This window comes from Priapulus caudatus, unplaced genomic scaffold (assembly GCF_000485595.1).
Source record: "Priapulus caudatus unplaced genomic scaffold, Priapulus_caudatus-5.0.1 Scaffold231, whole genome shotgun sequence".
Lineage (NCBI taxonomy): Eukaryota > Metazoa > Priapulida > Priapulimorpha > Priapulimorphida > Priapulidae > Priapulus > Priapulus caudatus.
In genome coordinates, this window is record NW_014577292.1 from 43498 (window position 1) to 57720 (window position 14223).

At 42.2% G+C, this 14223-nt stretch overlaps 1 protein-coding gene across 6 annotated transcripts in view; it reads right to left on the bottom strand.

Moving 5' to 3' along the window:
- The window catches only part of LOC106807732 (protein CBFA2T1-like), a 32448-nt gene that overhangs the window by 8654 nt on the left and 9571 nt on the right, over positions 1 to 14223 (bottom strand). Inside the window, exons 1-2 of one of the 6 annotated variants that reach the window (XM_014810176.1) lie at positions 5373 to 5650; positions 1319 to 1426 (exon numbers count right to left, since the gene is read on the bottom strand). In XM_014810176.1, the coding sequence (XP_014665662.1) occupies positions 1319 to 1426; positions 5373 to 5388 (124 nt within the window). In that variant the 5' untranslated portion in view covers positions 5389 to 5650. The other 5 variants (XM_014810175.1, XM_014810173.1, XM_014810177.1 and 2 more) reach the window with 5 other exon arrangements.

The following is a 14223-nucleotide window of genomic DNA, read 5'->3' on the forward strand; positions in this document are numbered from 1 at the left end:
ATACATATCGATAGAGCAATCCGGATAGCTTAATTGAAAATTGCAAAACCCAGAAGGAAACCATGGAAGCACTATTTTTCTGTTGTGCATTTTAATTATAACAGCGTATGGAAATGAAGTTATGAGTGAAACGGCGAGTTTATATGTGGTAACAGACTTGTGAGACTGTTCATTACAGTGCTAGTTTACAGCTCAATAACATCAGGGTGGGTAAATAAAGATATCTATAGAATCTATAGATATATTTATTTACCCATATAGTTGAATGACATTAGCTTAGTTATTTATATCCGATTATTTACACAATGATACCAATACCGTTCTAAACAACATCAGCTATTTGCTTAAGATATACGTAGACGAGTTATGTAGCCCGATTTGTATGCCTATATTTGTAACATAACGTTTTTAAATGTGTAAGTCTATTACTGTGACCTTCATCATCAAAAATAGGTACAGCCTATATGCTCCACCTACCATTTTGATAATTTCTTAGTGAATAAATCAACGACGAACATTCCGCTTGAGGTTCAAAAGATCAACAGACAACAGCTTCCTTCAATAACCCAGCAATTCGTATGATTTGCATCCCAATAGTGTCGAAAGTATAGTAAGGTTGGTGACAAATTAAGCGTGAACAGTGGTGGTGCAAGAGATGACATAATTCAAATTACAGAATCGTTTACATTGTGTGCACGTAATGATCCAGAAATTAGCAGGAAACATTGACAAAGTGAAAAAAAAAATTCAAAATATGTTAAAGTGAAAACAGTTAAACAGTTAAAACACTGTTGCCGTTAGAATTATACATATCTGTTCTAAATTCTCTAAATACATATCTGTTGAAAATCTCTTAATGTATTAGTGGAAGTACGAGGAATTTCACTGTAGCATTTCTCGGAGGGACCTTAACAGCTCATGACTCAACTGGTACAAAAACTATCTGTCAACAACAATAAACAAGCTGAGCTCTTAAGTGCAATAATAATCGGCGTGGCCCGACCCAAATTGTTTTATCCTGTTACTCTTGTCAAATTCAATAACCATTTCAATTTTAGACACATATAAGGTTTGTCATGCACTTTTCTAAATAACACAATGTAAACTACAAACAAACAGATGATTCTATTTCAACAGCAATGCTGAAAAAGATGCAACCACCATAGGCGATTTTTTCGGTATGGATTTTGAGAATACAAATGTAATCAAATAATGTAATACAAAAGAAGACCAAATACAATTTTGTCCAAGATGGTGTGTAACACTGCAAGATCTGATTATTGACCACAGCTCAATGTGAATTACAACGTTAACTTACTTGTATTGGCTATAGAAGCAGGTCTGGGCATGCTTTCTGTGACAAGTGGCGCAGGAGATGTCTGTGACTTGGTATCTGGTGAATCAGGCATGTTGTTCTCACGATAATCTGCAATTAACGCAGAAGAACATCATACACAATTGAACCAATACTTGCTAGGTCGTTGATATGAACACCAATGATTAAATTAAGGCGAAATGAATGACTGCTCCGTGCACGATAGTTGAGAGCAGAACATTATAAGGTGAAAATACTCACGAACAGTTCACGAGAACGTAAAATCCCAATACTGATATCAAACACATCAACATCTGACGTCTGACCAAAATACACGTGCAGGTCAGACCTACCAAAAGCAATCTGAAATACAGTAGCAACCACCTTCTTTCTCTAACACACATAAAACTCCGTTGATTAGCGCAACCACTGCGATGTCTGTCTCCTGCATATATCGAAAGAAGCACAAACTCGAGACAGCTGAGAGACGCGGCCCGTACACCAGGTGCGGCGTTTCACCGCTCTGCTATTTATGTAGCACTGACCTGGATCGCTTGAACAGCACGCTGTCATCCGGCGCTCACAACGCTTATTTAGGACCGCACAGGTGGCTAAGTCAGGCAACTCTGAGACCTGCTACAACACTAGCTCTAGCCGATGAGGTTCGCCGCTAACAGACAAAGGATGGGGGGAGGGAAAGAGTGATAACAAAGAGCCGCGGTGCAAGTTATGTAAATACGTTGCTCATTGAGCCAAAAGACCCCCACTCCCTCATGGCTAGGAAATCACCTAAGTAGTAAATCTCTTTGTGAATCCTATAGTAATGAAGAGAGGTTTCCACCAGCCATGTGCATAGTGCACCTGGTTACATTGACAATATACCAGCTGAAGTATTATTTATTTATACCAAGCATTTTACACTGCTCCTTTACTAATCACTCTCTTTGCTATCAGACCAAACTAGGCCGAGATAACATGAATGCAACACTTATTCTGTTACCTAATTCTGCAACAAACACCTTCCATTGGGGTGCATTGCCTCGTTCAATTATACACCGTTTGATACATTATCTGAATGAGATTTATTTCCATGCACGCCTTTATTACAAAAATATTTTGCACTTCATATTAGTTTCTTAAATTACGTAATCTGAATATAGTAAAAACGTGTTGTATAAAATCGCGAAAGGGGTAACTGACTGCATGAGGCCATACTGACCTCACAAGCCGATGTGAATTAATGGCAGCCAGGGCAATCGGTCTAACATAAGGCGCATTTTGCTTTGCCAAAAGTGCTGTCGTTTGTGAATTGTGTCATATCGTTAAAAGCCTGCATGACACTAGCTATTCTGTCATCACAGAAATGCTAATAAATAGCCAACACCCACATAGTGCCATTAGTAGCTGGTGTCTAGTGTAAGATACAGTGAAGATCCCAACTCTTGATCACAAATCTGTATCATTGAGCTTAATTCGTTCTGCGTATATTACAATGCTGTTCCTGAACTAAACATAGACGGGGACTGGCATGATATCGCTACTTGCATTACCATTGTTACGGGGAGCAATTACAACTCCGCTCCAAGCCGCAATGCGCAAGAGGTCCTTTATGAGATAGAAACAATAATATTATGCAAGGCGCGTATTAATCCACTAAGCTACGTGTACCGTGTTTGGCATCGGCGACGCACCTGGCCACATTATGCAACGTATCTGCCAGCATCACCTACATTGCAGCTGCTTTCGCTGCACAGACAAGGCCCTGTCACATGTGCACACACCCGCACGCGCACGCGCACGCGCACGCACACGCACGCACGCGCACGCACACGCACACGCACACACACACACACACACACACACACACACACACGCGCGCGCGCGCGCACACACACAGGCGTACTCGTATAATAAGGGCACCCTGTGAATGCGCGCAACTGGCTCGCCCTTGAGATGGGGAAACTGGACCAACTGGCAGCACAGCTGCTCCCTTATATGTAGTGGGTTGGTGACAGTCTATGTCTCGCCAGCCAGCAAACGAGTGAGCACAGCTGTACAATCAGCAACAGCTTCTGGCACAACAAAGGTGCAAATGAAAGTATCGACTGGGTTACGACGAGGACACCAACATCTACAGATGCCGCGTTTGAGACAAATTTGCATGGATGCATACTTCCCTGTCACACGAAGTATACGAGACGAGCGTCATACGGTGTTGACAATCTATATATAGTAGTGGTAGTATGACACAGCAGTCTCGGGCCCTGCAGAGCAATATGATAAAAAAGACCATCTACAGATGCCGCGTTTGAGACAATTTTGCATGGATGCATACTTCCTTGTCACACAAGTACGAGACGAGCGTCATACGCTGTTGACAATCTCTCTCTTTATATATATATATATAGCATCAGGAGTCTATCAATATATATTGATAGACTCCTGATAGCATCACACAGCACAGTATCGCCCTGCAGAGCAACATGATAAAAAAGACTTTCCTTTCCAGAGCGCAGAGTGCCGTCGGATTGGTTCACCTTTCCACGTTTTCACATCAAAATCACAGTATCTCATTCGCCGCCCATACGCTTATCAAATTTCTACTCGTACGTTATACATGTGTTATGCGAGTGATTTTAATTTAGTGGCAATGTACCGACATCAGTGAAGACGCAAATATAAGATAATCCTGCAAAGTAAGATAATGATCTAATATGCGCACCCACGTCAAATTAACGTCCAACAAATGTCCTTATCTATGCGCGGGTAGCAAACACTAAAAATTTCATATAATGAAAGTGTCAATGACACTGTAGCTCACCTTGGGTGTGATAAAAGAGGGAGGTGTGTATATAAAGCAAGAGTATATATGGGAGAACTCCCATTATATAGCATATCTCCCATTATATACTCTTGATAATGATGATATATGAGTAATTTTTGATGCGAAAATAAATGTTTCAGATCTGTTAGCATACAATCTGATAGCGTTGACCGTAAGCAGACACTGAACTGCATAGTGAAATTGCAAAAATATACATAATTTGCATAATTTAAAAAATATATAAAAACCCGTGTGATATGTTTTGGGGCCAGTTCTTATTCATTCACATACCAGAATTGAGCAAAATCCGTTGAACTTGAACTGACTTATGGCCATTTCCATTTTTACCAAAAAGTGGACGTCGCTCCAAAATAAGACGTTCAAACCTCTCTCATAGGAGTAACAACTATATGCAATTTGAAACATGTGGGTCAAACGGTTCCTGAGTTATCGTTGACCGTAGCCAAATGTTGACGGACGGACGGACGGACGGACGGACGGACGGACGGACGGACGGACGGACGGACGAACGGACGGACGGACGGACGTACGACGGACGACACCCCATGGCAATAGCTCATCTTGACGATGTCAAGGTGAGCTAAAAATGGGCGGGGGGATCATAAAACGTCTTCAATTGCACTGCGATTCCTTTGCCGTTACAATGACTAAATAGGATCATAAAGCGGTTATTCTCCTACTGTCCAGCTGACCGATGGAAACAGCAATGAAGGCGAAATTCAGGCACAACAGACCTGTAATGCCATGTCGGGTATATCAAATAATATACTACTATATACGCACATGCATCGACCTGCCTGCAAGGCCAAAGCAATAAATAGAACAATCCACGTGTTATAGGCTCCCGGGCTTCACGAACCGTCACATGTAAACACTGTGTGCACAAAACGCACGGGGGCTCGTTTGATGGTGCCAATCTTTATGTGAGGAGTACATAGATTGTCACGGCGCAGATCTCCTCTAGGTATAAATTTTGCTAATCATTCGATACGCGCCTCCTTCGCGACTCCGTCCGCGGACCTCATTACGGTATACTAAATACTAAATAGCAAAGGCAGCTATTCTCAGTAACGCCCTAGACTATTGACTATTGGCAGACGACCGCACATGATTAGGTTCGTAAAGCCACAATCTAACTACAGTTCCCTCAAGCTATCGTGTAGAACGCAAGCGCACAAAGCTGCAGCGCGAACACTAATGATAATAATGTACCGTTGTCCGACGACATGCCGCATAGTAGAATTCTATACGCTCTTTCCGGATCCTTCCTTCTGTCAGCCCAGAAGCCGCAGCAACTCGGCGCATACACACACACACACGAGCGCGAGCGCTCACACTAACAGATTGTCTGTTGCAACGGCGTATATCCGCGCCACCAGGCGGTACGGGGACAGCTGGCGGTCAACCACAAGTGCCGCAACAACGTGAATGAATGAAATGACCCCGCTACTACCAGCAGTAGCAACAGCAGCCAGCACCCGCGACAGATCCACACAGCATATGCCGGTACATGTACAAAAGCTGCAACCTTTGTGTGCCCGGACAATGCACGGTAGCGGCAGCTGGTTGGCTTGGCAGCACGTGTCGGTTGGCGGGTATGTCGGCCCGCCTGCCTGCCTACCCGCTGTCGGAAGGAGCTACACTGCTTGCCCAACAAATAGCGTCTAAATTGCTTCGGCAAATGAGAAGGCTGGCTAGATGAACAGATTAACTGCTATTGCTTAGCGCAGCGCAACATTCATAACGCCTACGACGCTCGCATATCCTTAGCAGACGTAACGTAATATTCCGTCTTACCACAAACGCGCGACGCAATCAAATTTGTTCGTAATTACGGTATCCCTCGTTGCACATTGCGCATTAAAACTTCATCCATACGTGAAAATCAAATAAAAACATCTCATCTGAATTTTTTATCATGTAAATTCCGGATTTCTAAAAAAAGAAAGAAAACTAGGTTCCAGACACTCGCTGTGGCATGAGCCGACACTATAGTGTCGCATCTAGCTAGACGTCGATACCATTATTTCACATAAAATTTAAACTCCGAAAGATCCATTATTGCAAGCGACGCGAACAAAAGTGAGACAATTGCCGAGCAAATTGGCAATGTAGAAGAAGTAGAGCTTGTAACACCTGGCAACCGCTGCGAGGCAGCTCGTACGGAGAGATTACATAACTCCGTGCAGATGGCCAATCTACAGGCAAATAAAGGCAGGCATTGCCAGGCAAACAGATAGACGCGATAGCGTAAATGGGTATTAATGTCCCGATACATGTAATATGGTGACAGGTGCCTGGTGTGCGATTCGATTTATTATTCACTGAGACAATGAACGCACCGCATTTTGCAAATTATCATAGATTAAATAAGCCTAGCAACGGTTATACACAGCACAGGTCTTGTGATCGTGTATGATTATCGAGGCGTATTATAGCCGCTATGTGTTCAATAGCAGGAGAAGAAGACGAGCAACTGATTCAGCTGCTGCACCACTGTCCGCGGAGAGTGAAGACCAACTTATGACTACCAGGACTACCAACTAATCATAAAAACCTGTCATGCTACAATAGTTTGATGTTTTGTCGATTTTACTACAACGTCATCGAATGTAATTCACTATTTTTATAACCCGAAAAGGTTGAAGATGTAAAAGACGCCATAATTTTTCTTGTGCGCTGGGTTCTTAAAGCCGCACAATGCGCATCCAAACGCTAATTTCTCCAGTACTAGAGTAGCAAATACTTCGTGTCATGCATAATCACACTATTTTATGACAAAATAAACTCTAGTTGCTCCCATTTCACTGCGCGTTTGCTTAAAACCCACAAGAAAGAGGTGAGAAAACTGGCATTCTGGTGCAAACGCCGACTGTTAGCCAAACAATTTAGCCTCGAAGTGGTGAGGTGAAGTTACATGTTTTTATCTTTGCTACACCCGTACCGCTGTACCGCAGCACCGCTGCACGGTTGCTTGGGGATTGGGGAAATTGTCAACAACATCGGAGAATTTGAACAACATTGGAGGTATTTTCAAATAACCTTTATAAGACAACGCGCAGTGAAATGGGAGGAACTAGAGTTTATGTTGTCATAAGGTAGTGTGATTATGCATGACACGAAGTATTGGCTAGTCTAGTACTGGAGAAATTAGCGTTTGGATGCGCATTGTGCGGCTTTAAGTAGGAGTGCTGAGTGTGCAATGAATGTACACGATGAATAGAACTGGTAACCAGCCCAGCACACATTGCATGATACGCATATATATATACATTTCTCAAAATTTTTGAAAACACAGTTATCTGCTGTTAATAAACCGAGAAAATGCTTGTCAGCATCCGCGTCGGGGAAAATGCTAACGCACGCATCCTCATACTACTACTAGTAAATTTTAAAAGCGATGAGTCGTTACTATGGCAGTTATTGCTGACTAGAAGATGCCTGCTGACGGCTCGTGTTGCCCCCTAGTGGCTAATAGCTAATGGACGCGAATCGCGATGACTGGGTGCATGGAGACAGGCTGCACGCATGCCTGTCATGCGCGAACACCTGCATGCAGAGTGCACCAGCACCTGCATCCTATGGCAATAATTAATCCAGCAAATTATTACAGCTTGCAAACATCTGCCCCCTCACTCAATATATCGCTGGTGCCGAGTACATAGATCGTTATCAAAATGTATAGAATTATTATGGCATTATATAAAGTATTTCTTGAATAGCCATTAGCAAAGAATATCAACAGTCGGCTTATTCAACGGTGTTTAGATGAGAAACGAATTCACAGCGACTTACTCAGTTCATTGAAAGAGAGCTTCATTGTAACAGATAAAGGGACATTAAAATCAATTTTTGCATTTTGCACTGACAACATTACTAATGGACCAAGGGTTCACTTATACAACGTAATGTATTAATGCACATTAGCTCCCAATAATACATCTATTTCATCGCAACAACAAGCGAAGTTAGTATATACTGTCTGCCTTGATGGTGATACGATTTATGTCAGAAAGCACGTAGGCTAAAGTTATCAAACGTGCAGAGAAACCACGGTTCCATGGTTAACTCTGCTGCAGTTATTCTTACAATGATGCTCATTGTTCGTGTATTCCACAAAGATCCACTACGGCTACAGCACCACTTATTAAAACGCTTGATAAATACTAGCGCATCTACCACGGACATCGAGGTAACCCCGCCGAGGCCAATCTAAGCTAGCAGCGATAGCGCTCGCATTGGGAACACCCATAGGAATGCCATTCTGTCTGGTGTCGCTGAGGGGCCGCCTCTGGCACCGCCGGTCTCACTCTGAAGTGATCATCACTCTTTCACAAAGACAGCGACACTGCTGGCTACCTAAACGCATGAATGGGCGCTATGTCCCGCAGACAGGAAGCACACTGCTGTCTGCGGACAATCACGATGCGTGCTGAATGGATGGCAACGTCAAGGGACAACCAAAACAGCCGAGAAAGGTCGCTCAGTAACGAAAGGGGCTGGCGGGTTGGGGTGGAATAGTAATAAAGTGGCCATTGAAGTCAGACTACGAAAATATTATAAGTAGTACATACGGTTTTAAGTGTGATTAAGAGGCTGAGAATAACCTAAAAGTAATCAGCGGTAGCCTGCTGAGTTACCGATCCAATAACTTATATATTAAAGCATAATATATAAATTATATCAGAAGTAGATAATAGGGGATTCCCTACAATATCTACTTCTGATTATATGCATAATATTACAGATTCGGAAAAAACGTCCTGCCCTATCTACCTATGCTACCTCAGTGATAATATCAAAATGTCTTTGAACGTACTATACACTCAATACATATATATGCATGTCCCATTTTAATTCACAAATATCTTACCCAATTGAAACAAACAATAATATAAGTGCTTCAGTAGAAACAATTGACAATCACACAGGAATAATATATATAACAATACACATATAATAACTACATATATACATATATATATATATATATTATATGAGTTAATAAAGACAAAGGAGTTTGACACGTATTTGGTACTGATTTCACTACATTTTGTCGTACGAGTTTGATGTGAATAAAAATACAAATGAATACAAACATGAGCTTCTTTTGTTCACTGGTCCTTATTCTATCTTCCGGTAGTATTACAAACCGCGTAGCTTCCTTCGTTTTGACATAAATCGTACTTTTGCACGACATGGTGTTCACGTTATTTACCGTCGTGTGGAGAGGCCAAGCGGTAAATTCGCATACACAGCAACTGGAAGGAGGCGCGGCAGGGCTTTTAGGCCGTAGTCTAGCCGAGTGCAGAAAATGCGCTTAGAAATTAAGTTACGTTGCACCCATGCTGGGTTTAAAAATTAAAACTATTTTACATTGAAACTATAGTTAGAATGCCTTGTTTTTATGGTTGAATCCCGCAGTTTTCTTAAATAAACGCTGCGCTGGTAAAATATCTGAACGACTTCACCCGCGGAGGAATGATGTGTATGAATCTTAGCGAGTAAATTGACGCTCCACCTGATTGCAAGGAGCTAAATATAAATAAGGAGTTATATTTAGCTCCTTGCCTGATTGTAGCTTTTCGCACGAGTTTTGCATAGCAACCGTTACTATGCAATTGCAGGCAAACGCATGCGTCTACACCTACCTTACTTATCATGACCATCTGTATGTGATAAAAGCGAGAGTTAAAAAACTTCTTCGGGAGATAACGTGCGGGAGACGCGATCCCTGTCGCGCCTCCTTCCAGTTGCTGTGTATGCGAATTTACGGCTTGACCTCGCCACACGACGGTAAATAACGTGAAAACCATGTCGTGCAAAAGTACGATTTATGTCAAAACGAAGGAAGCTACGCGGTTTGTAATACTACCGGAAGATAGAATAAGGACCAGTGAACAAAAGAAGCTCATGTATGTATACATTTGTATTTTTATTCACATCGAACTCGTACGACAAAATGTAGTGAAATCAGTACCAAATACGTGTCAAACTCCTTTGTCTTTATTAACTCCTGATACTATGTATATATGTATGTATATATCAATTATGTTATATATATATGAATGAATGAATGAGCAAGAAAGATTGCCTAACATTTCCACAACCGCGAGTAAACGTGAGTGTTCAAGTGCTACAGGCGAGCAGGCAGGCGCACACATGCGCATACACCCGGTCACTTGTGTAGAGAGAGAAGATCGGCAGGTTGCCGTGGTCACAGCACTTAATTACCCCACCGGGCGGATTTTCTCACCTCCGCAAAATGACTCGCTGAAAAGAGAAATGCTATAAGCCTGCAACTAATCCGGCCACACGTTGCACAATGTGCACTGTTGCACAAGGATTACTTGTACAAAGGCTGCACATATTAGCGACAACAATAACATATTCATGATGTGAAAACTGATTTCGCGGAGTCGAAAGCTGCGCTGCACTCATCTGCTCCGCAAATATTAGGGGAATTAGTTATTTGCTGGTTGACATGACAACGATTCACTCTACTCTCCGTCTCATGAAAGTTTCAAGGTGAAAGAGCTTTCAGCCAGAAAATACAGCCATCAGGGGAAAATAATGCTCTCAATATTTCATGCTGCGCATTCTGAGGGCTGAAAGCACGTTTGTGCCATTATACCCGGCCACACAAACGCTCATTAAATTTTCAGTCTTATTTGCTGATCAACGGGAAGCTACATTTTGATACGTACTCTATATTTCCCATATGACTCACTCGGTGACAGGGGAAGCAGTCCATGCTGATCCTATGCCATGTCACTAAAACCGAGGCCTGATGATGTTTTACATATTTAAGGATACTCTCAACCTTTTGCACGGGTATTGCTCTAATGAAGATTAAACGTTTATTGACGAATGAATCGAATCAATCACTTGTTTTATTTATAGATGAGATATATCTCTATGCTCAAGGCAAAAAATTTCATAAAATTTCCACCACCTAATTATGTTACCACAAAAATTTTGAATTTTTATGTAAAAATGGTATTTTGGATATTTCTCAATTACCAGAAAGAGTGAGAATACAAAATTTTCGCCACATGTTAAGCACAATATGTACCAAAATTGTGCATCAGGATTTTTATTTAAGTTTCATATTTACCGAAAAAAATTAAAAAAAAACTGCCTAAAATTCAAGTCGCACGTTTGAATTTAAAATTTTTGCGAATAAAGAGACATAACTAATAAAATACGGCACTTCCCTGACACACTTTTTTACAGCAATATGTTACCATTAAAACGAGTGTAAAATTAAATTATTCCGAGTTGTAATCACAGAGAAATATCCATTTATACATCGACTACTAAGTCAGAAATTGGAACGAAGAAATCAGCGTTTTTCTGACGTCAGCCGCGGCTCACTACACATGTACGCGGGCAAGCAAAACGCTCTGACAGTTCACATGTACCGTTATATGGAGAAATGAGCATGTGCACAGGTGGCACATAGAGTTAGCCATCGAATAAAGTTGAAAATGAAAAATCGGTAAAAATGTTCCTAAAACCTTGAGAGTATCCTTAAAAGATTGCTATTCGACCACGCGCACAGGCGTGTACGCACGCACGTAACACACGCACGCACGCACGTAAAACACACACACACACACGCACGCACGCACGCACGTAACACACACACACACACACACGCACGCACGCACGCACGCACGCACGCACGCACGCACGCACGTAACACACGGGCGCGCTCTAAGTGCCGATTTATCACTTCCACCGAATTAAATTAAGATGACACGAAATTAAGCTAGACGAGGACATACCATGGAATGGTGAAATAGCGTGTAATAGATCTAACAACGCACAGCGTGTGAGTGCACAACGCAGGCGTAATTCTGTGAGTATCGCTCGCTACAGCAAGGCCTACGGCAAAATGAGTATTGTACTTCGTTTCTTGCATCACCAGACACTAGAGCATAGCTCAATATCGCAACGTGTTCAAGCTAATATCACACAGCAATGTGCCGTTACAGACAGCCAACACCTGCCAGGAGCAGCGCAAAATCTAACCGACATCACCTGGCGAGCAGAATTTCCGTTAAACTGAAATTACGACTTTCAGATAAAGCCTTTTATTAAAGGTCCTTCCCTTGACAGCTGGGCTATTGTTGATTGTTTTAACCACCACGTCGTGCCCAAATGCCAGGGCAGATGTGCAGGACATTTATGCCACACACAGCTTCGCTGCAGAATGTTGGACCAGACAAAAGAAAATTGCCTACTAAAATCATCGACAAATGGACTCGTGTCTGGTGTTTCTTCGTACCTACGCATCAGCTGTCGGAACGACGAAAAGATTGTCAAAATAGGATAAAACTAGCCACGTGAAAGCTTGCACTGAGCGTCCACATGCATAGAATAATATTTTATCAAACGGCTGCATTTGCTATGCCAATACAGGGGCAGTGTTGGGCGGTGGAAATTGCAAGAACTATGGAAGACATTATTTCATTAACCATGCAGGCAAATATTTACAACAAAAGTGTGAGTGCCAGGCTGCTTCCCTGCATCTAGTGCATACCATATGGCGCATTTCGCAGCGTTTAAAAATTAATTCGACCACCTCGCAGGAAATTGCGCTTGCACGGTAGGTAATGCATGCAAGCACACGCAGCAGTGACAACTATACACCTAGTCTACATACCCGTGCGAACCGTCTACGCTGGCCTGCTGCCACTATGCTCGCTGTATCCATCCATACCTACACGTATTTTACCATAATGTATTGCACATGTATGAACTTGAGCCACTATCTCGCTGTTTTTCACATGATTATAGAGACACGTTTTGCTTTGGCATCTCGACTAATCATTTACCGACGGCACACTAGCGTTTAAACCAAATTATACAGATTCACCACACAACATAACACAAAGGAATTCCGGCTACTCATATATCTCACCCTAATCAGGCAAGAAAGGAAAGGACTTCCTCCGCCAGCTTCCACTAAAGGGCAAAGGTAGATTAAAAGTACTGTTAGCAGAAAATATATTCCACACACACGCTGCTCATACGGACACGTGCTGGAATCCACAAATTAGGGCTTCTCTTGAGCACCTGAGACCTATAGCTTGATAACACCTGAGAACCGTAGTAATAGTAGCTTCTTAGAAATAATACTGGTCACACATACCACATACAGCAAACGAAATAAACATTTCACTTAATGTGATCTTTGGTTCGTCACGCGTATTATTAAAAAAAAAATTAAATAGTGACATTATTCGTCGTATTCGGTCTGCGACCAGAAGCCAAACCATTTGAGCCGGTAACGATGTATCCGGTATAGTATCCGAACATCGACTTCATCCCAGCACTGGAGGTCAACAGATATCGAGGTGAACCACTGATATCTCTAGCCTTTATACCCACGAAAACTCTTAATGCACGAACTAATTACCATATCCGTCGTTTCTCATAGCTTCCTCAACAGGTGGCCATATGGCCCTACTTCACCGGACGATGAAATACAAGTTACATGCACGTTCAGCTGCACATACTACTACTGTGAGGCTCACTCAAGCTCCCAGTGAGCGAAACCTATGTTCATAATGACAAGAGCGTATTAAAAAGGAGAGCGTACAACGGTGAAATGCTGAAACCATGCTGCAGTATAAGTCGAATTAATAAACTTTGCCCGTTTTATTTTGACGATTCTTTGACAGCCACTACGTATCTCGAGTCGGTTTTCGGCGAAAATACCAGATTTTCACCGCTCATTATCTCAGCGTAGGGACATCGTAGGGACAAGCGGTTGGTTTTACATTATCAAGGAAGGGCAGCTGAATAATAATACATCAAATAATTATCAAAATAAAACTCGTAAAATGTCTTCTCTATTTCTCTCTCTCTCTCTCTCTCTCTCTCTCTCTCTCTCTCTCTCTCTTGTTCTCTCTCTCTCTCTCTTCCCTTCCCTTTTCAATTTTCACCTTCCTATATCTTACGCCATCTTCCCCTTTCTCGTTTCTTTTTTATACCTGTCTCTTCCTCAGTCCTGCTCCCCCGCTTAACCTCCCCGCATGGCCACTGATAACAG